Here is a 27226-nt window from a genome sequence, read left to right as displayed (position 1 = left end):
GCAAACAAGTCTGATCCAGCGTAAAAAAAAAAACCACAGAAGTGTTGATATACACAGGGAAGGAGCATGTAAGGAACGCTCCGAAAGCAATACGGAAAGAAAAAAAACTTCACTTGCAATATTTTAAGGATTCTAAATTGTTAAAATCTAGTCAAATTATGCAAACTAGGGTGAAAAGATAAACGATAGGTGCATGTATATCACAAACATATAGGGGAGACTGAGCTAGTTAGATACAAAAGCAACATAATAAATACAGAACCCAGCAGTTTTGTTTACAAAATGGCCGATGCATCATTAAAAACGTCAACAGTTTGAAGTAACATTTTACAGATGAATCATTCAAGAACTAAACCTCTAAGAATCATTTAAAAACTAAACTTAACCGCGTTTGATACAGCCAATTTAAATTTGAAGTTAAGTTTAGTTTTTAAATGATTGTTAGTTTTCCACTAGAGAGCGTCATCAATCACATAGACACTCCTTTTTTATGATCTGTCACCATTATCTCGTGCAGCTCGTATACACACGTAATAGGTATTGATCTTTTTATGCTTTTTTACTTGAGCGTGAGCAATTAAAACTTATTGCTTTTTTTTTATTAACAACAACAAATATTGTTTCATTGAGTAAACTAAAATAGGTGTAGTTCTTTAATGATTTACCTGTCACATGTTGTTGCTTCCATTAGTTGACTTTTTCAATGATATATCGGCCTATTTGTAAACAAAACTACTGGGTTCAGTTAACGAAATAACTTTAGCTACATGTAAATGCAACGTTTGGACACACTAAGTCTGCAGAGATGGAGATTGGCAATAATATATCTTGAGTTGTATTTATTTAAAAGCTGTTTTTTTTTTTAAAAGTTTTAAGACAACTTGTAAAAAGTCTGCTGAACCGAGATTAATCATTTTGTCTAAAACTTAGTATCATTTTAATAGAAACAACTTTGGTGTTTAATGGTGTGTACCAACTTAGCCCGGAGGAATAAACAACTGGTTTCATCACGGGGTTGGTTGCCACACGTCTTTTTTTTGGCCTCTGCTCTGCTTATAAGTATACAAAGATACAAAGCTTAAATACCTAGCCTTTGCTGCTAAATACTTGTAATGTCAAACCGTTTGTTTTCAAAAACATTAATCAAACACTTTACACGATCTAAAAATTAAAACTTAGCCAAATAGGGCCAGTCTCCCCTTTCATAATGCTGCTCAGTAACACTACCCTAACAAATCATATAAATTAAAACTGCAACAAATTGTGAAAACTAAACGTTTAAATATTTTTCAGTTCATTAAACAAATTTATAGATCTCTAAAACTTGCTAAATTCTAAAACTATGTTACCAATAAAATACATTTACACTAAATATCAAATTGAAAGCGCAGCCATAATATTTTTTTTTGCGCATATTCCTTCACTCCCTTCCATGATGAGACTTTAGGGCGATTTTTAATTTCTTCTTTATACTGAGAAATTACTTCTAAAGGTACACCAAGATCTTTTACAGCCACATACTTAAAGTTAACTCCATACAACTTCGAGAACTTGTTTCTAAGTTTCAGCAACTCTTCACTGTGCTTGTAAATTATGACGTCAGTTTTTTCCTGAAGTTTGACGATCATTTTACCAAAGCTATCGTTGTATTCGTTAGAAAGATTCTTCAACGCTTGAATGTATGCCAACTTTTTTTCTGAAAAAATTTCTTCGAATTTTAATTTCGGAATAAAGCCGCTATTTATGCAACTCCTCAACTTTTTTCGTTATATTTTATAAAATTTCAGAAAATATTTCTTAACTTTAAAAGTTGAAACACAAAGAATTTTAAACATGTACTAAAAAAAGATGAAAAACCTCACTCGCAATAAAACAGCCGGTTAATAATTTTATTTAATGCACTCACCTAAACTAGTTCGTACTCGACTTCTTTTATTCTTTTTTTTTCTGATCACTTCATAAATGCCGCCAGCTATCCAGAAAATAACAAGAGTAATCGTCAAAGCATACAGAGTTTGTTGAAACATAGGTGAACTTCCGCTTAAAAGTTGAAATTCTTTTGGGCTCTGTTTAACTTGCGCTGACTTATTCTGTTTTTCATTGGACTATTGAAAAAGAAGAACTGACGATGAATAGTAAAATGGCAAAATATAATTCTAACTTTAGGTTAAACACAAATATAGAAACTTGGGTTCATTAAGACACCAAATTTATGTTTCTAACAGATGATTTAAGTTATAAACAGAAATGAATACATTTGACTTAAAGTTTCTTAACTGCCGTTAATCTAAATGGAATCGATTAAATATCTTTCAATTTCATTTAGAAATGAAAATTTCAAATATTTAAAATCATTTATGGAAAAAAATTAATGGAACGTATTCTGCATAAGAATTTAAATTAAAAGCGGAGCACAAAGAGAAGCACCTCTCAATATTTTTATCAGGGGATACTTCTCTTTGTGCTCCGTTTTTAACTTAAATTCTTACGTAGAATACGTTTTATATATAATTATTTACAAATATATCTACAACTCCTACCTACTCAGAGAAAAATTTGAAAATATTACTATTAATTCTCAAAATTATTTGAAAAAGATTAAATATAATTAGAAAAAATTTTCTAGGATTGAGACAGGTTTTTTTTCATGTGGGTATATTTCAAGCTGGCACTTTTCCAAGTGGGTTAATTTTATATTGATGCGCAGTAATATCTCTGGGCATGGACGAAATATTTGCGACCGTAAATGAAGTCTTATTTTTCACATTTTTTCTCTTCGTTTCGATGTAAAACTATATAACCAAAAGTCAAGCTGTAGAACTCAATGAAACACGCGTTTTGGCATACTTTTATCCAAATCTTTTGAGTATTTCGAAAATTATCAATTATTAAAATGTTACACTAGCGTAACTTACGAATGTAAAAAAGCAAATTGATGACCTGATGCTTGAGTCTGTTATAACCGTCAATTATTCCTAGCGACATACACAAATATTGTTTTCTGCTAATTGTAATGGCAAAATTAGAAAGTAACTCAAGCACTATTGATAGCTGCTTACCGATTTTAAATTTTGCATTTCTTTATCAACCATTGCGGAACTTCTTTTTAAAAAACTGTTCAAGCAAACACTGAGCAAAGAATAATTTCCTTCCAAAGAAACTAAAACAAAAGTGCAAGTATTGAGATTACTCACAAAAAGAGTTCTATGTAAAAAGCAAATGAAAGTGAAAATCGTTACTAAATATCTCAATCAGTATAACATTTTCTAATAGATTTTATTTTAGCAAATGTCCAAGTTTAATAGATTTCTTTAGGACATCAGTCAAGAATTATTCAGTAAATGCTTTGAAACTTACAAGAAACAATTTATATACCTCCATAGTTCGTATTATCTATTTTGAAGGTATGCGCTACCTTTATACCAAACTCCTGAATGGTTGATCGGTAAGATTCGACGACATACTGCTCAACCACAGCATATTTTGCTTGACCCGCTTTCAGTGCATTAAAAACATCTTGATGAGTTGAGAAATTTTTGTCTAAAAAATAAAAAATAAGGTTAGATACAATTTCTGATGCATATCCTAACTTATTTGACCATGATATTCTATTTAAGAAAAGAGTAACACAATGAAAGAAAAAAAAAAAAAAAAAAAAAACGAGCTGTCTGATAATCTACCAATTTTAAATATCCCATTATTTTAAATATTTTTTCAAGGATTGAAAGCATCATCAGTAATTGTAAAACTGAACATCCTGATTACAATGGCAAACATAATATTTTTTATAATATAAACATTTGTGCTATCTTGTTGAGTTAAAAAATTCAAAAGCTTTAGAAACTATAGCGATAAGAAGGTATAGACCAACCTCCGAGAAGCTTTATAGATGATATCTTACGTGCCCATTCAAATTCTGGAGATCCAACTTTTGCAACCATCTAAATTGTTAAAAAAAAAGAGTTAAGAAAAATTAAAATCTTAAATAAAATCTTAGAGTCTTAAAAATATCTCTTAAAAAAAGATAAAAACTTTCTTACATATCCTTTGGGAAACACAAAGTTAATTGATTTAACTGCTGTTCCAGTGAGAGCCGAAAGAAGAGTTGCCACACAGATACCAGTTAAAACCATTCCCAAAAATGTCCAAAACAAAATTAATATTTTGCCACGATAAGTCAATGGTAACTTATCCCCATACCTTCAAATCAATAAACTATGATCATCACAAACTTATGATATTTATCAAAAAGAGTAAAAAAATTATAACCAATCACAACTTACCCAACAGTGGTAACTGTTGTTATGATTACATATACTTTTTCAATTATACCATTCAAAGTGAAACAACGAACAGTTCCTTCAAAACCTTTTAAATCCTATTAAAAAACACACACACAATTGCATATACATATTATGTAGACTTTAAAAACTTTATTATATATTTCTCAATTTCTCTTTATTACATATTTCTCAAACATTTGCAAATATTTTTTATATTGATGAAGCTTTAGCAATTTTAAAGTAACTGCTTACACAGTAAAACAATATGCTTCCAAATAAAGAGTTTAGCAAAAAATATAATACAAATATTCCCAATGCACTCGACACATTACCAAACACCATTTCATCATTTTCTTTTAACAAATCTTCTTTTGCACTTGGAACAAATAGTAACACAAAACCTGGAGTACTCATAATAGGAGAAGATGAAGAGCCTATAAACTGTTTGGGAACTGCTACTGGTAGCTTTATTACATTTGAATGATACATTTCAAACTCTTTACTACTCATCATCATTTCTCTATATACTACTGTAATATTTTGCAGAAAGGATTTGCAAAATCCAGCGCAATCCAACAATGATTTCTCTGTTGCTGCAACCATTATACCTGCAGGTCTTTCATCCATTAAACTGGAGTAAACTAAAGGCTCAATTGAAATGTATTCCACTTTGATTATAGGACTTAAGATACGACACGTAGCTGAAATAGAAAACTTAAGACTTCAAATATTTTATACACATGATTTGTACTAAACACTTTTATCTTCTAATAGGTTAAAAATTACAAACCAAAAAACTAAAGAAACTCACAAAACTTCACTTCTGCACTGTATGGCCCTATCCCAATCTTTGTGTAACCAGCAACTTTTAAAGAATATTTAGAGTAAGCATTTAACCCATTGATCACTGTAAAGTTGTTAAAGTTTTCAATTTTAAATGTTTGCCAAACTTCACCTATTTTTATAATGTCTCCTTGCTCAAGAAGCTTGTATGCTATCTGATAACCCAATAGCTGACCTCGCCAATATTTTTTAGGTATGGGTATCCATGAGACTGTGGTAGCATTTGAAAATTGCATTGATGATGCATATAAACCAGTTGGGGATTGGTTTGGAACTAATTTAAAATTGAAAATGTAGTTTTAAAGAGTTTTCCTTAAAATAGTTATACTAAAAGAAAGTTTTTTAATTGTGCAGCTTAGTAGAAAAAACATTTTGTATTAAGACAGTTAATGATGCAAAAGATTATCTCTGGTGTTAAGTTATCAAGGGGATGATAACATAAAAAGAGAGACTTGGTTTTTTGCTTTACCTCAACTTACCAAGCTCTCTCTCTCTTTTCTCTCTCTCTCTCTCTCTCTCTCTCTCTCTCTCTCTCTCTCTCTCTCTCTCTCTCTCTCTCTCTCTCTCTCTCTCTCTCTCTCTCTCTCTCTCTCTCTCTCTCTCTCTCTCTCTCTCTCAAATTAAGATTCAAATTAAGAATGTTATATTTTATATAAAGAAGCCAGTGTTAAAATAAAAATTCAGATTACTCAACCAATGGAACTCAAAGTGGGAAAACCAGCATTAAAGAAAACCTTCTAAAAACTTAAGATTCTATGATGATCTCCCTTACAGCTTTTATTAGTGAGGGAAGCTGGCTTGTTTTTGATAAAACTGGATTCAATTAGTATAAGTTTAATAGTTTAGTTAAAGCCAAATTTACTGTTTTCTGATAAACTTTCTTGATGTTTGAGGTTATTTCTCTCTTTTTTTAACATAACTTTTAGTGAATCCTGTATTACTTGTTTAACAAAATTGCTTGCTAACACTCTTTCATTTTTTCTTGCAAACTAAGATTAAAATCACTTACCAGAGTCACCAGTCATGCATGTTATACTTTTTAAAACTCCTTCACCAGCATTAGTATAAGCTGACACACTTACTCGATAAGAAGTGATTGGCTCAAGCGGAAATGCTTGATAGTAAAGTTTATCAGCACTCAGTAAATCAGTTTTATTGAATATGTCACCAACTTTGCCATAATATAACTTGTAGGCTGTGCGAACACCTTGAAGATACAGAGGTGGAGTATGTTGCCAACATACAGTCAATGAGTCATATGCATTATTGCAACATCGAAAATTTATGACAGAAACAAGTGGTACTAATAAGTCAAAAAAAGTTTAATGAAGATTTGAAACTTTGAAAAAGTTAAAAGCAAATATTTAGCATTAAAAAAGTAAGCAATAAAAGAAAGTAAATATAGTAACAAAAAACACCTCCTTCTTCTGTTATATTTTCAATTCCAGAGCTAAAAACCCCATGATACTTGGTGTGTGCTGATACAAAGACTTTATACTTTGTGTTTCCAAACAAATTTGTTATTTGTAATGTTGTAGTAAAGGGATCGCTTATATTTTCAGCCCTAAATAAAAGAACTCATTTTTTAAAAATGTAAAAGTTAAATAATCTAAGATAAGTATTTTTATAATAAAAAAAAAGATTTCATGAAAAAAAAACAAAAACAAAATAGAATAAAGTAAAATCCCCCTTTTTGCATAACTTTTGAATTTCAAGCATTGAGACTTACCACTCTAAATTCAAACTGCCATTATAAATTTCAGAAACACTACGACGCTTTCTGTTAGTTACAACTTTATAATCTTTCTCCTCAACAACTGCCTTAACTAAAACACTATAACCTCGGATGATACCAAAGTAGTCCTCTTCATCAAGAGCTTCCCAATTGACTGCTATACTATTTACACTGACAGACAGAAACTTAACATTTTTTGGAGGAACCAAGGGAGCTAAAATGAACTTTAAAAGTTTTACTTAATGCAATACCACATAATAATAAATCTTTTAAAATGGAATTATTAAGTTACATTTGATTGCTTAAGTGTAACACAGAAAAATCAATGACAGTTTTAAATTGGAAGAGCTAAATAAAGGTGAAATGAATTTATCAATAAAAACAATAGCCCATTAATTTAAATTTTATTTTAGAAAATCAAAGATAAAGGTTATTTTAAGCAGTCGAGTAATCATTTACTTACGCAGCTCATCGGTTTGAACTCGTTCTTTTTTTGTTGTATTTTTATTCCCTATTCCAGCTTTGTTTTTGCAGTAAACTAATACTGAATAGTTTGTAAATGGATCAAGCCCATGAATATCAGTGCTGTAATTGCTTTTGGTATAACTAAATAAAAACTATTTTAAATGAACTTCTGTAAAACATTTTTATTTCAGTTATGACACAACTTAAATTTATTTATAATGCAATAACATCAACTGAACTTACTTAACACATTTTGTTTTAACCAGAGCTGAAAGCTTTTCAACATCTATACAAAACTGTTGATCTTCAGGTATTCCCCACATTTCTAATGGGATGTCACTCCAACTGACACTGATTGATGAAGAGTTAAGGTAATGCAAGTCAATAATTTTTGAGCTTAACTTTGGTACTAAAAGTTTAATGATAATGGAAAACATTACAAATATTAAAAACATTGTACAATAAAAACAAAAAGGGTGGTACTGAAATTATTACAAACTTTTTTTTTCTTATATGCAACACTTTCTGTTCTTGTAATTAATTGCTACTTACAAATTTAACTTTTTTCAAAACTTTTATCATAAAGATTTTCAAAATCTACTTACCCGCATTATCTGTTGTACAATTAACTCTAGCAAACAGACCAGCACCTGCAGATGTAACTGCTGATACTGATATCAAATAATTAGTTAGATATTGCAGTGAGAGTGCCTTGTAGTTAATGCTGTTGGAAGATAAATTCTGAAAGTTATATTCTGCAAAACTTAATTCAGCTTTTTTAAGAGACACAACATATGCAGTTCGTGTGCCCTGTAGATACAATGGTGGGGAATGATTCCAACAAACAGTCAAAGAGTTATAAGATTTGTTACAACATTGTAAATTCAGAACAGATATCAGCGGAACTAAAGATTTACAGATAATCTACTTCCATAATAGTCCAATAAACAAGCTTACTTTTGTTGAGCCAATACTCCAATATTATTCTTTGGTATAGTTTAAGAAAAAAAAACAGTTACCTCCTACTGCAGTTCTTTTGTAAACTCCAGAACTAAAAACACCTTGATACTTGGTATTTGCAGATATACTGACCATGTATGTAGTATTCCCAAACAAATTTGTTATGTTCAAGCTTTTTGCAAAAGGACTTGTTATGTTTTTAGCCCTAGAGTAGAATTGTTTAAAATGAAAATTACACAAAACTAGAACACAAAAAAGTTTCTAAACTAAAATTTCCCCAAAAATCACTTTTTTTGAAGATATTAAATTCCGTAATTCACATTCCTTGTTTTAAAAATTGTCATTTTTTTTACACATTTACTTAAAGCCTTCTTTTTTAAATGTGTTATACTGCAATTGTATGAATAATGTGATAATGCAATTTTTGAAAATCTATTACTGTACACACTAAAATTATTGTTTCAAGAATGCATAATTTTACTATGCCAAGTGCACAAAACTAAGTTGGCTACTATGCATTTTTTTTATACAAATAACTTCAACCAGTAAGAGAATTATTATTTTGTATTCTTAAACTTTGTCTTTTATTATAATTCTTTTCTGTTTTAATATTGGTCATAAAGTCTATTCTTTATTCAATACTACAGTCAACCACATTATTTAAACAACCTATAGTACCAACATAATGCAGAGCAGTTTAGATATACTCAGATATGAACCATTCATCTACAGTTAGAGAAAGAAAATCATAGTAATTGTTCAATAAAGAGAAAAATATAGAATCTGCTTTTATGAAATCTGATAACTTCTAAACTGATATCATTCAAGAATTAGGTTCTTTCTGAGCTAAAACCAGCACAGGTATTTAGGGCAAATGCTGGATTTGTAAAGTTTTTTAGGTTAAGAAAGATATCGGCTACTATTAATTTCTTTGCAACATTTTGGACTTAGAGTTGAATGGAGAAAGTTGAAGAAAACAAGTTGAATGGAGAAAGTGGAACCCTTTCAACAAAAAGGGTACTATAAATGCCACATAATACTTCATTTTGGAATCTGATATCAGTTAATTAACTAACTTGTATTTCAGAATATTATAGGGTATGTTCAAGCTATTCCATCAACTATTCCAAGTCCACTCCATCTTTAATGAAACAAAAAATAAAAAGCTGAAGCAAAACAATTTGCAGTTTCATTCTCATAACAAACTTTTAAGACTTTTAATAGCACGGTTATTTAGAAAATTGATTCAACTTTATTAACATTTTCAATAACTAGTTTTTTACAAAAAATATTCTTTGAAAAAACAGTCATGAACAGAATATCTAAAGAATATTTTATAAACTGACATGAAAAATATAATAAATTTGAACCAGTTTTGTTCCCAAAGGAACTCAGAGCTGTAACTAAGTGGTAGATTTAATAACACAGATTATACAAACTGCCTTTTAGTGGTAGTGAAAACAAATATGTCCATGCTAAAAATATATTTATTTTTTCCAGAAAACAGCCTTAACACAATTAACACTTCAGTATAAACATTAGATTACTAAAACAATAAAAAATCAAAAATGAAAAATTTTGGCTATGGGAGTGGTTTAAAGTTTAGTGATTTACATAAAAATATGAAATACCAATTGATAGAGCAATTATTTTATGCAACTTTAAAATTTGCCTTTAACATGTAAATAAATATTATATGCAATAACAATTTTAAAAATGACTTTTTCATGTAAATGTTACTTTTTTATACAATTCCTTCTAAATATTTATTCCTTTTTTAAGTAATTTACATAATAAGGAAAATTAATTACAAAGTATTTTACTTCTTTATGACTTTTAAAACAAACTTTAAAAGAAATTTGCATAAATTTAAAACTCTTTTCAAAGTAAAATACACCAGATAAATTTAAATTAAACAAGCAAAATAAAACTCAATCATTAAAACTCTTACAACTGAGTTTCTTTAACAATTCAACCTGTTGAATATCAGTTTTTGTTGTTGCTATATTTGAAATAAACTACAACATGTTTTAAGTGTTTTTATGCATAAAATAACTTGGTTATTATACTTGTTATGCAATTGATTTATTTGTGTATTGTTTTCAGTTTAATTTTATTCTGTTAATGAAAGGAGAATGAAACTTAAAAGCAAGAAAATATAATATTAAACTTTCTCACTGATTCAAACCTGCACAAGCATTATAAACTTTTGAGATAAGTAGATTTGGTTGTAAGCTTTCATTCAATATCATGCAATCAGTCTCTTCCACAATTCCTTTGACAACAAGACTGTAGCCTTCAATAATACCAAAGTATTCCGATTCATTTAGAGGGTCCCATTGGAATAGCATGTTGTTCACACCAACAGATGCAAAATTTAAATTTTTAGGAGGAATAGCAGGAGCTAAAAGAATCATCAAAAATACATAACTTTTCAATAAATGATATCCGAAAGTATGAAGAAATCGAAAACAAACAAACAAAAAATGGCTCACCTAACTGATCTGTCACAACACTTCTTTTTTCTTTTACTTCTTTCTTGCCTATACCAGCTTCATTTGTACAATAAACCAGAACAGAATACTTTGTAAAGGGTGCAAGACCATGAATCTCTGTACTGTAAGTTTCAAGATGAGGAGAATAACTAAAAATAACACCAACTAAGAATAATGAAAATGATCTAAAATAGCTTCAAAAAAAAGCATAAAAAAAAGGTATCTTGATTTTTAAATTTGTTTGTTAAACTTTTAGTGTAGAATTTTTGATAATGTTAAAGGAAAAGAAACTAAAAACATATTTTACTTACATTACACATTTTGTTTTAACAAGGTTTGAAGTATCATTTTTTTCAATGTCTATGCAAAATGTTCTATTTTGTAATACCCTCCAGTTTATAGTGGAGATATCACTCCAATTAACATAGATAGATGAGGAATTAATATAACTTATGTAAAGAATTTGTGCACTAGCTTGTGGTACTAAAAATAAAAATAAAAGTAATAAAAAGCAAAATTAAGCAGATTAAAGAAAATGTAAAAAAAGTAACTCTTTGAAACTCTTTTTGTTAGATGTATAATGCTATTTAGTTTCTGAAAAAGAAAAAGATAATTTTCAAAATCCTAGAAAAAGAGTCCAAAATTAGAAATTTGTTTACAAATGAATTTAATTAGAATAACCCTAAGGAATACTTTAAAAAAATTATCAAAAAGGTGAACTATTTTCAAATTTGCTGTAAAGTCTATGATAAAAGTGTTCATCACTAAAAATCAATTCATAATGACAAATATAAAGATACTAATTCCTGCATTAAAAACAAAACAAAATGAAATCCTGAACATTTAATTTAAAAATAAAACAGAGTGATAAAAAGCTCATTTGAAAATCAAGCAATTCTAAAAATGAAATTCAATTCAAAATTTAATGATATACTATTAACTTTTAAAGGAAATGAAAAGGAACTTAAAAAAAAAGTTGCAAAATAAAACAATCCAAATGATCAAACATAACTATATATCCATTTTTTGCTGCTAAAAAATTATCGAGAGCATAATTTTTTTAGCAGAAAAAAAGTGAGAGATTAATTATTCCATTAAACTAATTTAATTTAAAAAAACAACATAAAACTGCATTTGACATACTTCCTTCTAATGTTTTATTAGATCCAAATGACCTCACACCACAACCAACCTTTGTGCAAGCTGCAATAGAGCAATTGTAAGTGGTGCCAACTTTCAGGTTGTTCACTGTTACTTGAAATGTACTGTTGGAAACGTTGTTCCAAATACTTACTTCATAGTCTTGGCAAGAATAATTATATATTTGTATGATCCCTTTTCTTTTCGAATACTCAACATCAGCCCAAGACAACAAAAGTGTTGAAAAATTGACCTGTGCAACTTTAAAATTAAGAGGGGGACCAGTTGGAACTAAAAATAGATTTCATAAAAACAGACCTAACACTCCCATACAAATATTCAGTACAGGAATATTGTTTCTTACTTATACTCATCTTCAAACTGGGTTCAAATTTGAAAAATTGTGTTTTAACTTCATAAAATACTGATGTACACTTATACGAATTTATGCAAAACTTTATTGCAAATGAACTTCACTCAAACATAATTTTCAAATAAACTCAAAATCAGCCATGATTTATTCTATTTAAAGAAGTAGTTGTCAATAAATCTACAAGTATGCAAATAAAAAGCCTTATCAAAAAATCTCATTTTAAAATAATATAGAAAAGTTTAAATCTATATTTCAGCAGATGCATCACCAAAATCCTTTTCAAATACAAGTTATTAACAATATACTTTCACTTTCTTAAGAATAACTATATTTTATATCTTCTAAAATAACCTTTAATGAAAACATCTAGCTGTATCAATACTATTTTTATAAATTTTAAATTCTTTTGTCAAGCTAAAAAATGATATTAACTAATGTAATATCCATTTGCTTTACCATTAAAAATGAAATAGTTACTCAAATTGCATCATCATTATTCAACCATCATGCACTACATTTGTGGGCAAACAATGTAAACAAGCTTCACAGTCGCAGTTTACATCTTCAATTTACTATCCTTTATTTAAATTGAATCTGTTGTTTCAAAAATAAGAGAGAATAAACTTATAACATTTGGAATATCAATATATTATTATATAGTATTTGTCAATATTCAATTTTTGATTTGAATTTTATTTACTCAAATTCAAATACACCATTTCTTATTTTGTTTTTGTAATCAATTTTTATATTCTACAAAATAAAAACTAAGCAAAGCAGTAAAAAAAGTCCAAATCTTACAATCCTCATCTGTTTGATGGCCAGACGCAATTCCAAACACAATCATACCAAATTCATTCTGCACACCAGCAGAAAACTTGTAGAAAGTGTAGCTATCTAAATTGGTAATTACAATTGAACTCCCAGTGACATTGAATATTATGGATTGATTATTTGGAGTTGTGTATTTAACAATGAAAGGATTTTGACTATCAGAAATATCCCAGATTGGTGGGAAGTCATCAACAGTAACATTGACTGAATATCTATTGATGTCATCAATCTTTTTAATACGAAGATCTTAAAAAAGTTTACTTTACTTTAAATATATTGTTACAGAAATAGTAAGGGAAAAAACAAACAATAATTAGGAAAAAAACAAACTATTACCACTTGCAATAAATTTAAAACTTGTTTGCATGTCATACTCATTTGTGTCTTTCTTTTCTTCTAACCAAGTATTAAAGTTAGGACCATAAAATCTAAGAAACCGTGTGCTATAAGAACCTGTTGATTTTATTTTAATAAACCCTGGAAAGTTACTTTCTTGTAAAATGAACTCAGCATCAGGAGACCAAATATCTATTATATTGTGAAGTCTGAGAATAAAACTTTGGTGACGAAGGTACTTTTTTTCATTTGTTAATTTGAAAGAAATGTATTGTGGATTTCCATACAAGCCTAAAAAAATCACTAAAAATCATCTGAGTTTTGTATTAAAACTATATTATATAAAAATTAAAACTATATTATATTAAAATTAATTTTATATTAAAACTACTTTATACTAAACCAGAAAAAAAAAAAATTTTTTTAAAGAACCAAATAAGGAGAAAAATTTATAACACTAAAGAATTTAAGTCTAATTATGCTTTTTATAAGTAAAAAGATAGATAGGAATGGTATACATCAAAGTCAGCCACTGAGCTTAATCCTATCTTGCCTCTAGATTAAGCTCTGCTTAGAAATAACTGTCTCTCAGCCTATTCCTAACCTCACACTAAACTCTTATCATTTCAAACTCCATCACATGCTAACCTTATGTTTAAGAAGGGTTAGAAATCTTGTGTATGTGAAATGTTCTCATGAAGTAAAGAATGGCAAAAATGTCTTTTAGATAAAACTAATAACTTTTTAATTACATGCCTGATTGTTTCTAAATAAATGAGACACTAATAAGCTTAGCATGGTTTAATTTGATTGAAAAGTAAGCCTTCATCAATGTAAAAAAATATTTTTTACATATAGTTAACTTTATTCATTTACCTTTTCATAAATTAGTAATTTTTCTTAAACTTTTTATTCATTTTGCTGAAATTGTATTTGAAGTTTAGCATATTATACATTTCAAAAGTTAGCTAACTTCTAATATTCTTTATTTACACAAAAGCAGGTATAAATACCCTAGTTAACAATTGTGCAAAAATTTTCTCTAATAAATGCAAAATAGTGATATCAACCCAATCCAATAATAATATCTTTAAGAAACATGTTAAAACAAAAAATGAAAGTTATACAGTTTAGGATGGAGCTTATTTTTAAACATTTTAAATTTGATCTTCCTTCCCTATAATATAGTATTCTTGGACCTATTTATCAAACAATAACACTGAAAATACAAGAGCACAGTTGAAAAATATTTAGAGTTAGCTAAATGATGGTAAGTTTCCAGTATTCTGGTCATTAGACTCAGATGGGTTCTTTGTTGTATTCTTTCAGTGTAAAATTAATTTTACGAATCATGTGGTTAATAGTTGGGAGGGGAGGGAAATTCTTTAATTAATTTTTAATCTTTAGATCATAACTGTTAATAATAGCTGGAATTGTTTATTCAAATGAAAAAAAATTATATATTACTAATATCATAATACTTTTTCACCAGCTCAGTGTTTTTCATTTTTTAATAAAATGAACTAACTTTTGTCATCGATGTATGTATAATTATTTGCAAGTTAAAGCTAACAGCAATTTACTTTTAAATAGAAGAACTAGTTTTTTTGCTTTTATTGATTACTAATGATTAAAATATTGATAAATAAAAAAGCTTGGTTATCTTTTTATCACTACAACAAACTACACTACAAGAAACCTAATACTTAAAATTATTTAAAAATTTATACCATGTAGTATAATGTTACATGTTTATCATAAAGTTTCAGATGTTTATTGAAGTGTGTAAACTGACTGGTTAAGCCCAGATATTTTAAAAATTGTTACCATAGCATGGCAACTCAGGTTTGCTTGATTAATTAAGACATTGCTCTAATTTACTAATGCAATTAATAATAAATTAGAGCAATGCTGTAATGAATCCTAAATGAGTTAATAGAGCTAAATAACAATTTTTAAAGCTTCAAGTTTAAAAGTCTTGTGACTTCAAATTCAAAACTCATGATCATAAATGCAAAACAATTGATAAAAATGCCTTTTGTATTATTATCTTTTTTTTTTTTTTTTTCAAATGAATTTCTGATCGAAAATGTAATCTATGACAAACAAAACAAAATCTAAGAACCAGTCATCATCTTGGGAACTATGCAACTGTATTAACAGGCAGCAAGCATCATCATCTCAAACTGAAGTTAACCATAAGAAAAACATTTACATTTATCATTATTGAAAAATCAAAGTTTTGGCTTGAATCTCAATGAGAAAACAATATTAAACCAAACTAGAGAAGATATTTTAGAGACAGTGCCTTCTCAAGAAGAGCGAAACATGAGCTTCACCAACTTCACTTGCATGAAATTGAACTTTTGTTTCCAAACTGGATGATCTTTTTGATGATGCTCACATATACTCTGAACATACATTCACTTTTGCAAGAAAAAAAAGGAAGAAGAGGGTGGATGACTGAGGTAGATAGAAAGCCTGCTGCCAAGGAGAAAAGGAGGTCTGAAATAAATAAGAGTACACATGCCTAATGAAATAAAATGGAAGAGTTTGCAGATTATACAGTGGAATTAGTTTGAAAAACAGATCAATAAAAGACACAAAGAAAATGTTAACTGAGAAACTATTTAGAACACCTAAAAGAAAATGGGGTGAAAAGCTTCTGTTTTAGACTATAATGTCGTTTTTGTCATAGCAAAAACTGCCAAAACTTGGGACATAACATTTATGTACTTGCTCTAAGCAGAAATTCAATATGCTGACAGAGAAATGAACAGGAGTCTAGAATCAGCAAAAAAAAAAATGCTGAACTTCAGGGCATCAATCCTTTTGATGTTAACAGGAACAAGAAACTTCTCTCTGACCTAATCAGAAAAAACAAGGTTCGTTGCCTTTGAGTGCTGTTTTTAGGAAAGAAGCTTCTTAAGTACTCACAGCAGCCAAACTTTCTTTCAGAACAGATGAGGATGAGGCTGCTGTTATTTTTGGAACAATTTTGCTTGAAAACTGTTAACTATGCACCACGAGTTTGGTAGATAGCTGACATCTGATATACATGTTTTGATGACTAGCTCAAACACTGGTTGGATAGCTAGTGCTGTGTCCTCCTATTGGGTTAGCTTGTCAACCAAGAGAATGATAGTGAAAGCAATGTGGAATGATAAAGAACAAGATAAGGACCATTCTAAGACAATTATAGCTAGTCTTGCTTCCTTTAAGAACAATAAAATAAAGAAATTTATCACACCTAGGTCAATGATATGGGTGATAAAGGTTGATGTGGGTTTATGGGAGGAAAAATATCAGGTAAGCTATGAAAACAGTCAAGTTACTGAGTTCGATTAAGTCAGGAATATAGCGGCTTATTAACTCACAATTCTTCCTGCAAGTTGTCATCATTAAATGTACCTTAACAGTTGAAAGCAAACTATGTCTGGAATACTACAAAAATGAAAAATTGCAAAACTAAACTGAGATTGCAACCTGATTGTGCTATAAAACAAATACGGAATTGTTAAAAATAAACTGAGAACTTATGCAACTTTTATAATTTTAGTAAATCTGAAGTGCTTGAGTTATACTTAAACATAAGAATTTGTTTAAAGTTTATATTTATAGTGTTTCTATATAAAAACGAAAAAATTAAGAGGGCAAGAAAAAAATGCTTGTTTGATCTTATTTAAATTTTTTTTTTTTTTTAAGATCCACTCCAATAAGCTTTTTTTTTAAATTTATTAGTGTCTGACACATACACACACCTTGTCCTAGAGATAAAATCTTCAAAGATAAAAGTATGCAAAAAAAGCCTTCAACAAAAAAGTCTTCAAATTTTAACAAATTCCAGAAATTATTTAAAGCAACATTAAAAAAAAGGTAGCAAAGTTTAGTTCAATTCTCTCAGTTCCACTTAGAAAACAGCTAATAGAAATAAAAGGTAAATCTGAAATAAATAAATAAATATAATGTCCCCAAGATAAACCATAACATCTTTTTCAAACCTTTCAATATAACGCTAAAGGAATATTGCTTGTAGCCTATTAAATTATGCTTTATTCTATTCTTTTCATTGAAACACTCAATGTGAAGTTCAAGTTCAGTTGTTTTAAAGATTTTAAATATTTTTCCTTCCCTTTTGATTTGATCAACCATAGACATTAATGATTTACACATTAGACATTAATGAAGTATCATAATAACATAATATAAAGATAATTTAACAAAATACTATTAAAAATATTTTTCACTATGACTCAATGTCCTACAAAAAAGAACGAGAAAAATTAATTAAAAAATTGGTTCATTAATATTTATGATGAATTATAACTTTTAAATTCACCACTGCTTTTTATTTTATAATTAAGAGAAAAAAACTATTTGTGAAATAAATAATTATGAATTTACCTTTAACAATTGAAAACTTTAACCCATTTTTATAAAAGGAGAAAATATCATTATCTTTAACATTGAAATACCAGTCTGGAAAGTCGTAAGGCTCAATGAAGTAGAGTATTTCTTTGAAAAAAATAAACATGTTTTATATCTTAGTTTTATTGGTCATTGATACTTCGCTAATCAATTAAAACAAATATATAACATATGTATTTAATATTAAATGATTTATACCTCCATATACATAACCAGACCAACAAATCAGAATATAAATAGACTTTGTAACCTAAAATTAAAATTGTAAATATTTGCTCAATAACAAACTTAGACTTCATAAACTGATTCATAAATGAGCAATTAACCAGTCTTTTTACAAATACTTAAATAACTGATAAGATAGTTATACAATTAGCATTTATACAATTAAAAAAGTTTTTAAAAATGATTATTGAGCATGATTATTGAGCTTTGAATGCTGTAAATTGTAATCAACAAATATTGATATTTGGAAGAACATTTGTTTCAAAGTTTGACAAATCCTATGATCAGTATATAACATTTAAAGTAAAGTAAAAAATATTCTATTAAAAAAATATTTTTAAAAAAAGTATTAAACTTGACAGCTTTGTGTTTAAAGGTGTCTGTGAGTTTATCATATTATCGTGACAGTTTAATGAAGAAATCTTTGATATTGAGGTATTAGCAAAATCTCTTATTTAACTTACTTCATAAACACAATTTTATCATACAAAAAAGCTTCCCAAATATTTATTAAAACAGATACTTTTTAAGAATATAGGTATTAATGCCCTAACCAATCTTTTATACTCTACATTTTACTTTCCTGACATGTGCTTCAGCAGAATTTTTTTTTTTTTTTAGATTTTTCTAAGCAATGTAACAACAGCCATCAGATTCGGTCTGTAATTTTCATATGCCATTTACACACTAAATGGTTTTGCGAAAAAGAAAACAATTGAAAAGATTCTTGTGAGCTCATTTCAACCATCAGCCAATATCATTTAGATCTAAAACATTTCGCTAAGTAGGGAGCTTCAGTAACTGGTTATTTGAGCAAATCCTCTTGGATTCTTGATTATTGATCTTGCTTTTCTCTCCTGTTTTGCAATATCTTTTTGCTGCAAGACTCGTTTTTTATAAAATTATTTCAAAACCTTTAAAATAAAAATTAAAGTATAAAATGTTATTCCAATTTAAAAATTTGTAAAGTTAGTCTTTTTAAGTTCAAAGTTAATCTTTTATTTCTTTTATTTACGCCGCCTCAACCAAAACATTAAAAATTTTATTTAAGGTGTAACCAATGCAGTGAAATTAATGCGGTGAAACCAATGCGGTCACTCCTGAATTTTTTCTGACCTGACCCTAACTTTTTGATCGAGAAAAAAACCTCTAGGGTGGTGATAGTGATTAACCTAGTTGACTTCAAGTATGTAAACTTTGAAATGGAACAATTGCATCCGTGGTAGAAAATTCGCCTGTAGAAATTCAGTACTTGATTAAACATTGTTCAAACAATGAAACATGATATTGATTAAAATCAAGCATTTTTTTCTGAACTTCATATGTAGGACAAATTTAGTAATGAGAATATCATACTTTTACATCAACAACACTATTATATTGTCTTTAGATATTTTTTTCATGTCATATTATATTTAAATATGTTTTCTGATGTAAGCAACCAAGCAATTCCTCAACCATTCTCCATATTGACGATAATCAACAGAGCATTTGAAGCATTGACAGTGCAGACTAATGTCATGATGAAGAGCCTCTGTTGCTTGTTCACTATAAATTTCAAGTGAACAGTTTTTTCTTTGAATAAATTGAATCACATAATGAAAGACGACGTGGACTTTTGGTGTGACTATAATACCTTCTAAATCAAGATTTGAATCTTTAAACTTTAATAGTTTGTCTTAACTTAGAGGATCTAGACATTTTCCAAAACAAGTTTTGACCACGTGGTCAAACTTTCTGAGCTTGTCAATAAACATAATGATTTGAACAGCTGATTGTTTCTCTGCAAACTGCTGCAAAATATTCACATTTATCAAGAGTTTTTTACAGTCAAGACTTACAAACTGTCCTTCATGATAGCATTTTGAATGAAGAGCCTTAAACCAATCTATTACAAATGGTAAGCGATCTTTCATAGCCTTCAAGAGATAGTTTACAACACCAATTATCAAATGAAGCTCTTTTGGTGGAATCATGTCAAAAACAAGATCATTCTCTGCCAACTTGATAATGAGTGTATGAACCACATTATTGAACAATTTGACCCTCTTTGGTTGAGCTCCTGAATCAAGATAAATTTAGTAAGCCTATTGGATAGAGCCGATTGCTATAAGAAATCCACAGTTTTTAAGTTGATTTCAATCAAATCAGACCAACAACAAGGATGAGTGCTAGAACGTGATTGGAGTTCACGAAGAATGTTGGCCAACTTCATATTATATGACAGGACAAATTTTAGATCATCAACACCAATCAAATTAAGAATTACTGAAACACTGCTGAATGTCTCTGGAAGGTCTTCACAAATGGTAACCAAAAGCTGACGCTTTACACCAGAGTCCTTGAAAATACTCTTAGTGCGGTATTGGGTTAGAAGGGGTAAATCTAGGTGCTATTTTGTGTGTTAGATATTACACCCATGCTTACCTTGAGAAAACCTCCATCTCCTTCTATTCCTAGCTTCACCATTTACTCACCTGACACAGCCCTAAAGTGAAGAATTTTTTCTAAAATGATGCTCAAGCTTGTGCAGTAGGCCACTACTTTTTGACATGGGAGATCTTTTTCATTGGGAAAAGAAATATTGTTGACTATGAAATGATTGGTAAGCTCTTTTCCAAAGTGCCTGAAACTACGTTCTGATAGGTTGTTAAATTTTGATGCTAGCTTCTTTATTCCCAAATTAGAAAGACTTGTATTTATCTGCGCTTGAATCATGCATTTGAATTTCAAAGAAGGTTCTAAAGAGTTGATCTTCATAGAGCTTGAAGAACCTGAAATGAACGGCTATTATTAAAGCAATTAAGTTCACAAAATTAGACCTTATGCTTTTTATAAGACTTTTCAGACTTGCCCACTAAGCTTATGTATATCAAAATATAACAATAGCAATAATGATAACAAAATAGCTTGAAAAAACATATTGAAAGTATTGATGTCAATAGTAATTTTGATGTCAATAGTAATTTCAATAATAGATATTGCTACCTATCAATAATGACCATATTAAATGATTTCAAAAAAATCCTTATCGAAATAAATAAATATGATACATCTCTAACAAAATAAAATATTGGTTGATAATGGTAGAATAATAATGATATGCAGGAGCTTCTTTGCAAGACATGATTCAAGCAGCTATTTACAAGAGTAAGCATTATATCATTCCTTGCGTATTTTTATTCATTTCATATTTTTCCGTACTAACATACCACATTGTAAAAAGCCAATATTGTCCTTGGCTTAAATCAGCTTTTTTAAAAAATTTTGCCTTTCTGAAAGTGTTAACTTATTTCTCACTAGCCAAATATAAGGTGTTTTGCATGAATAAAAGAGATTTAATGGTATAAGTGTTTGATAATTAATTTCATGTAAGGTACCATCAGTATGAATCAATAAAAAGTCATTTGCAGGATGTGGTGGACTACCATTAGTTTTTTGCAGCATAACTGTCTCTGCTGATGAAGCTGTAGAACTAAAAATTACAAAAGATACAATCATTTCTAAGGCAACTTAGTTACCAGTTGCTATCTCAACCAAATTTTTATGAAGTGTTTCATCAGTGCAATGGTGTGAAAGTCTTTTTTCAAGGATTGAGAAGTAATTTGAACATCTCTTTTGGTTCCTCTCTGGCTGTTTTGAGATTGGCACTGATAAGGAATGCTTAAGGTTTGCCTTTATTTGGGCAATATTGCAATTAAGGTAATTACAGTTAGATGAACGAGTGAATTTTTTTTGGTTTGATAGTGGAAAAATCAAAGAACTGTGGAAATTAATCTTGTCTCCTTTTTAAATCTTCATATGACTGTTCTAGAGGCCTCACAAATGCCACAAGGAATCTTTGAATCATCAAAATCAATGGATATTTGAAAAATAGCACTTACTTTTTCTTTACTGTTTATTGCAACTCTCTAGAGGCTTTTTTTCATGCACAGAAAACAAACATGTTTTCTAAATTGTTTATGATCTCTTGGTTTGTTAGTCATTTTAAATGAACTTGCTGTAAAGTATCATTTTTAAAGTTTAAAAGAAATAAAAACAACATTGCAGTCAAATTAACTTGTTAGTTAGCAGCCAGCTAACGTGATATTATCTTTACTAGCCTAACTCTCTGGGAATGTAAAGGGAAGGGTTTATTGCTAGAAGTTATGTGCATAAATATTAAGTTAGCTTTTTAAAAAATATGTCGTTTAAAATTTGTTACGTAGGAATATGTTGTAAAATTTATGAAAATAAAGATAATTTAAGTTTCCTAATATGACCATTAGATAATAATGGTGAAGCAAGCACAAGAGTATGTAATGAATTTAAAAGATTATATATAAGCTCCTGTTTTAATTAAAGAAAAATAAAATAAGAAAAATAAACACCTTCCTGTCCTTCAAGTTAAACTTGTATAGTATACCCAAGAAATCAGGGTTCCTGTCCTCTAACCATTGTTCTGCAATGTTTTCATTATCATTATCAAAGAAGCTTTTGTAATCATCTTCATAGCGATGGTCAGTTGTATAGGCCAAAATATAAAAGGGTTGTACAGCATCTTGAAATCTCTTCTTTATTGCATTATAGTATATGGATAGTTCTTCATCCTTTGTCAATGAATACCAGATATGAACTGCGTCAGAGATATGACAAGAATCACTCTACATCTTGTCTAAGGCAATCCCCAATTTTTTTATTTCACTAAGAAGACGACTTACCTCACGTTTGATGGCTATATTCTCAATTATTCATCCAATATTGGCTGGAAAATCTTCCATCTTCTCTCCATAGATCTCCACGTAGAAGTTATAATTTTTCTGGTATGTCTCAATGCAAGCAACTTGAGAGTTACAGCGTGTTTCACTTGGCAGCTGAGGCATAGATCCACCTTTTTCCTTTAACAAAACATGGGCCATATGCACATTTCTAAAATATTTCTGAACTTCCACAACCTGTTTTAGAATTGTTTAAAAAGAATTGCAAATGTCTTTCTGTAGCAAATTTATATTGTGTGCATTACAGCCATATTTTAACATATCAGGATACTCTTGTTTGATCAGCTCTTTCATATTCTTCATCTTAGCTTCATTGTCAGTGCAGACAGCAAATACAAACTTATTATAATCATTTTTTATGCTAACTATAGCTTCATTGATGATTTTGAAACAGTATTCTGCAGTTTTTTTTTTCTGATCCTGAGTCAACTATGTTGTACAGATAACTCTTTTTTCCATCATAAAATGAGTGAGCAATTATTGGGTCATTCTGAATACTAGACCAACCATCTTGACAAATTACCAACGTGTCTTTGGTTTCCAGTTCGTTCTTTATCCCTGTTGACAGATCATCATAGATTTCATTTAATAGATCTCCACCCAGTTTCTTTCGGCTTGGTGGGACATACCCAGGACGAAGAAGAGAGCAAAGTTTCTGAAACTCACAGTTTTCCACTGAATTAAAAGACATGTTAGAGCTGAAAAAAAACCGGGCAACTTGCATGTCTATGGCATCTTTCTGATCAGTTGATGTTCTAACTACAAAGTTATTTAAGTTACTACTTTTAAACCTTTTTGCGGGTGTGGAGCTGGACATAATAGATCCTTCGGAAATTGAAGTATCTGACTCATTTGACAAGAGGCTAATATTGCTCATTGAGCTTCCAGGTCTTGGTTCTTGTTCATCAGTGTCCTTCTTTCTCTCTTTACACTTCTCTAAATGAATACGAACTCTTTCAATTTTTCCATTAATCTTCTCTGAACAATGGTAACACTGAACACTATTTTTATCCCCTTCTATCTCACTGACCTCCTTCCACTCCCATCCTTTCTTCCTTCCACTTCCGAATGGCATTCTTATAAAGATTTTTTTCTGAAAAATACACATTGCATCGAAATATGAAAGTTAGATATACTTAATACTATACAAATAATAATAGTGTTTGAATAAAAGCTTCTTGTGTAATTTGTAAGATAGAACACAGGCCTGACTTTGATATGGTTGATGAAAGCCACTGAGATCACTGAAAATATATTGTAAAAAATACTAAAACTATTTTTTCAGAAATATTTCAAAAAAATCATGTCTTTTAAAAATTTTGATTCTTATTAAATACTATATTCTGATCATATCCATATCCTCTTTTCAATAATAATTACCTTTTAATTAGTCATAATTATGTTTAAATGTTTTCTGAAATAAATAAATTACATAAAAAAAACCAAGCAAAGAGAATCCTTTAAATAAAATATTAATTTAAAAAAACCCAAAAAAACCCGGGTTTTTTTGGGTTTTTTTAACTGGGTTTTTTTGGGTGGGTTTTTTGGGTGGGTTTTTTAATGCCTACCATGGTTACACTGCATTGGTTACACTGCATTGGTTACACCGCATTTGTTACACCTTATAAATTAAATTCTTTAAGTTTTGGAGGCGTAAATGATAAAATTAAAAAAGATTAAAGTTTTTCAAGATTTGGTTTATGTCAAAACTATTATTTGCATTTTTTATTTTTTGTAAAACTGTTTAGAAATGCAAGCAATCAGTTTTAAGGGAAGAATACCCTGAAGTGAATTCAGAAATCTGAAAGGAGAATCAGCGCTATATTATCAAATAATTATTCCGTGTGTGTACCCAATATCAGAATACAAAATTGCTGGTAACTGCAGTTAAATAGAATTTTACTAGCAAAAATATAGTTGCACAAATTATTTGGAATTCGCTGAAAAAAGATTGAAAGGTTCATTGCTTTAAAAACCTCTCTTCTTTAGAGGTTTTAAAAATCAACCTTTATGAAGAACTATATGAAGTTAATAGAGACGAAAAGCTTCTTTCTAATCAGAAGGAAAATAAACAACATCTAAAACAACAGAAGCTTAAGCTGCAAAGGAATATATATAGATCTTATGATGTAAAGAACAAACTTTTAACATCCTATTCTATTTCTAAATAATACCCATAGCTCATGAGCTATCAAGAGATATTAGTGGACAAAGTAAATTAACGAAGATTCCCTTTAAATTGGTTATCGAAGATTCCTTTAAAAATTGGTATGTTTTTATCAAAGGACATGCTCTATGTGTATAAAGTTTGAAACATCTTGTTTGCTTCCCGATTTTAAATGTGTTTAAGCTATAAAATAGTGCTTATTTTACCATTGAATATTACCCAAAATTGAACTAATCACAGAGTATTGACCAACCAATGTAGCTTATCAACTCTATAAGAACTTTTTAACAACTCTTACAATATTTGCTTTTGATCAATTAAAATAAAAAGCAAGTTTTTGGTAGACCTGAAGCGTAAAAGTATTAGAGTTGACGAAACTGCAACCATTAGGAGCAAACCTCTCAGGGTTTTCAAAATATTACCGTCAATTTCCTTAAAGAACTGTGCACTAAACTAAATTAAGTTTTTTTTTAATTGTTCCAGTTTTTACAGACAAATATTTTAGCAATTAAGTATTTCCATGTAAACTATTTTATATCTGCTCAAATTATACCTTGCGTTTGCAATAATCGCTATTTTATTCCAACGTCAAAACAGGCAAAATAAGTAGCAAAACAAGTAAAGTACTCAAGTGTTTCTTTTGCTAGCAATCTATTCTTTCTGCAAAATTTATTTTAGTTAATTAAATTGCATAAGTATGTTAAGTGGTTCATCTTTATTTTATTTATTAAGTTAAATTCATATGTAAATCGATTTTTTTCTACCCTGCAACGTAATCTAAAATGACATTTACTCTGTGTTTTTCGATATTAATTTCCTCTAGATGAACTCAGGTCGAAAGCTATCATTAAATTTTTACTAAGAAAATATTGTCCGGAAGAAAAAATAAATTTAAAAAATACTGATAGCTAACTTTATGTTCTCTAAGAAAACAAACGAAACATTTATTCAATTAAATATGCATGAATGTTTACAATACTTTTATCATTAGCAACACAGGTGTATTTCTACCTTGTTTTGTCAATATAGGGTTGAAAGTGTGCGTAATATATATAAATTAATAAAGATAATGTTCGGAGCTCTTACGCCTGTTAGTTTTGCAGTATTTTGTTTTTGTTTATCATAATCTAAGAGAACTAGAAACATTCCTAATCTAAGCAACAGAATTAAAATGCATTATATGTATCCTCAGCGCAAAAGAAGTTACCTGCTTCATTACTACTTTGATGTTCTGCTATAAAGTCTGCCGAGTAAAAACACTATTCGACTAAATTTAAGCGGTTTCTTTTTTAATTTCCATTTTAAAACATTTTTCAATAATAACTTAAATATTTATGTGCATTTTCAAATGCTTTAAAAATCGGTATTATAAAATAGAATAGTAGAACGAAAAGATTACTTTAGTAATAAAACTTCTCTTCTTCGTGTTCGATTTATTTCAACTTAAAATAAAAGCAAAGAGTGCATTTTTGAAAAGTAAGAAACTGCGTAAGCTTGCTAAAGTAGGGACAAGAAAGTTTTATTGACGGTAGATATTGTACTCGATCTTTCTTTAAGTCTGTGAATTCAATATTACTCAATATAAACCAAAAGTATGAAATGGAATTCAAATAAATCAATATTCAGAAACCTGCTTAGTTTTGTATAATTAATAAAATACCGAAACGAGTAAAATGAGTTTTACTAATTGAGCGCTTCGGGTGGATTACTTCGAAACATTTGTTAATAAAATAAGATTTCTTGGGAGTCTCTCTTTGAGATTATCCATTTAAATTCATCAGGGCTTTAACTCTGGGGTTTTTTATTAACTAGGGTTTGGGTCAGCTATGCAAAACGCTAAATATTTTAAAGAAATTAATTAAAAATGAAATATTTAAAAACTGAATGCCATAAATACAAAAATACAATTCAACATTCTTAAACAATTGGACAAAATTATGTAACATGTTAGAACAGCAAACTTTCTTGTGTCCAAAAGTTAGAAAAACTGACAAATTGACCTCCAAATCTCAAAACATTTGATGGTTAAAATTATAAAATTTCAATATTTTCTTTAAATATCGATTAAGAAAAATAGTAAATATTGCCAAAAAAAAAGAAAAAAAAAAAAAGAAAAAAAAAAAAGAAAAGTATAAAGAAAAATAAAAATAAAGAGTCCCAGTCTAAGAAACGCTGAAATATACCG

At 29.0% G+C, this 27226-nt stretch overlaps 2 protein-coding genes across 8 annotated transcripts in view; both read right to left on the bottom strand.

Moving 5' to 3' along the window:
• The window catches only part of LOC145202604 (uncharacterized), a 66183-nt gene that overhangs the window by 5467 nt on the left and 33490 nt on the right, over window positions 1-27226 (bottom strand). The window lies entirely within an intron of this gene.
• Window positions 1265-26347, bottom strand: LOC145189959 (phosphatidylinositol phosphatase PTPRQ-like). Of its 7 annotated transcripts, none has more exons than XM_090091174.1 (25): window positions 26249-26345; window positions 18091-18142; window positions 17869-17979; window positions 13465-13755; window positions 13096-13374; window positions 11925-12212; window positions 11093-11264; window positions 10782-10930; window positions 10465-10690; window positions 8346-8491; window positions 7932-8231; window positions 7570-7735; window positions 7325-7467; window positions 6856-7075; window positions 6545-6690; window positions 6136-6429; window positions 5095-5400; window positions 4536-4984; window positions 4284-4378; window positions 4041-4200; window positions 3872-3941; window positions 3376-3540; window positions 3060-3160; window positions 1907-2105; window positions 1265-1696 (listed from the first exon to the last, which is right to left on the bottom strand). In XM_090091174.1, exons 1-25 carry the CDS (start codon window positions 26255-26257, stop codon window positions 1368-1370), a joined length of 4866 nt encoding a protein of 1621 aa, XP_089947300.1. In that variant the 5' UTR covers window positions 26258-26345; the 3' UTR covers window positions 1265-1367. The 7 variants fall into 7 exon arrangements, 6 of the variants coding, with proteins under 6 accessions (XP_089947300.1, XP_089947301.1, XP_089947303.1 ...); XM_090091175.1 differs by having other exon boundaries at window positions 13096-13191; XM_090091177.1 differs by lacking the exon at window positions 26249-26345 and adding an exon at window positions 18641-19034.

Source organism: Hydra viridissima, unplaced genomic scaffold, assembly GCF_058129835.1.
Source record: "Hydra viridissima isolate aposymbiotic clone 2 unplaced genomic scaffold, HvirCarnegie_v1 scaffold_6, whole genome shotgun sequence".
In the NCBI taxonomy this organism is placed as follows: Eukaryota; Metazoa; Cnidaria; class Hydrozoa; order Anthoathecata; family Hydridae; genus Hydra; species Hydra viridissima.
Note: the sequence above shows the minus strand (reverse complement) of the source record. Positions and strands in the feature narration are given on the sequence as shown.

Bases quoted from the DNA above. Each gene is read 5' to 3' on its own strand.
- LOC145189959 (XM_090091174.1), bottom strand. The intron at 7,468-7,569 runs GTAAGTTCAGTT...GTTTTTATTTAG, and splicing joins GTTAAAACAAAATGTGTTAA to TTATACCAAAAGCAATTACA. The intron at 3,942-4,040 runs GTAAGAAAGTTT...TTAACAATTTAG, and splicing joins TTGTGTTTCCCAAAGGATAT to ATGGTTGCAAAAGTTGGATC.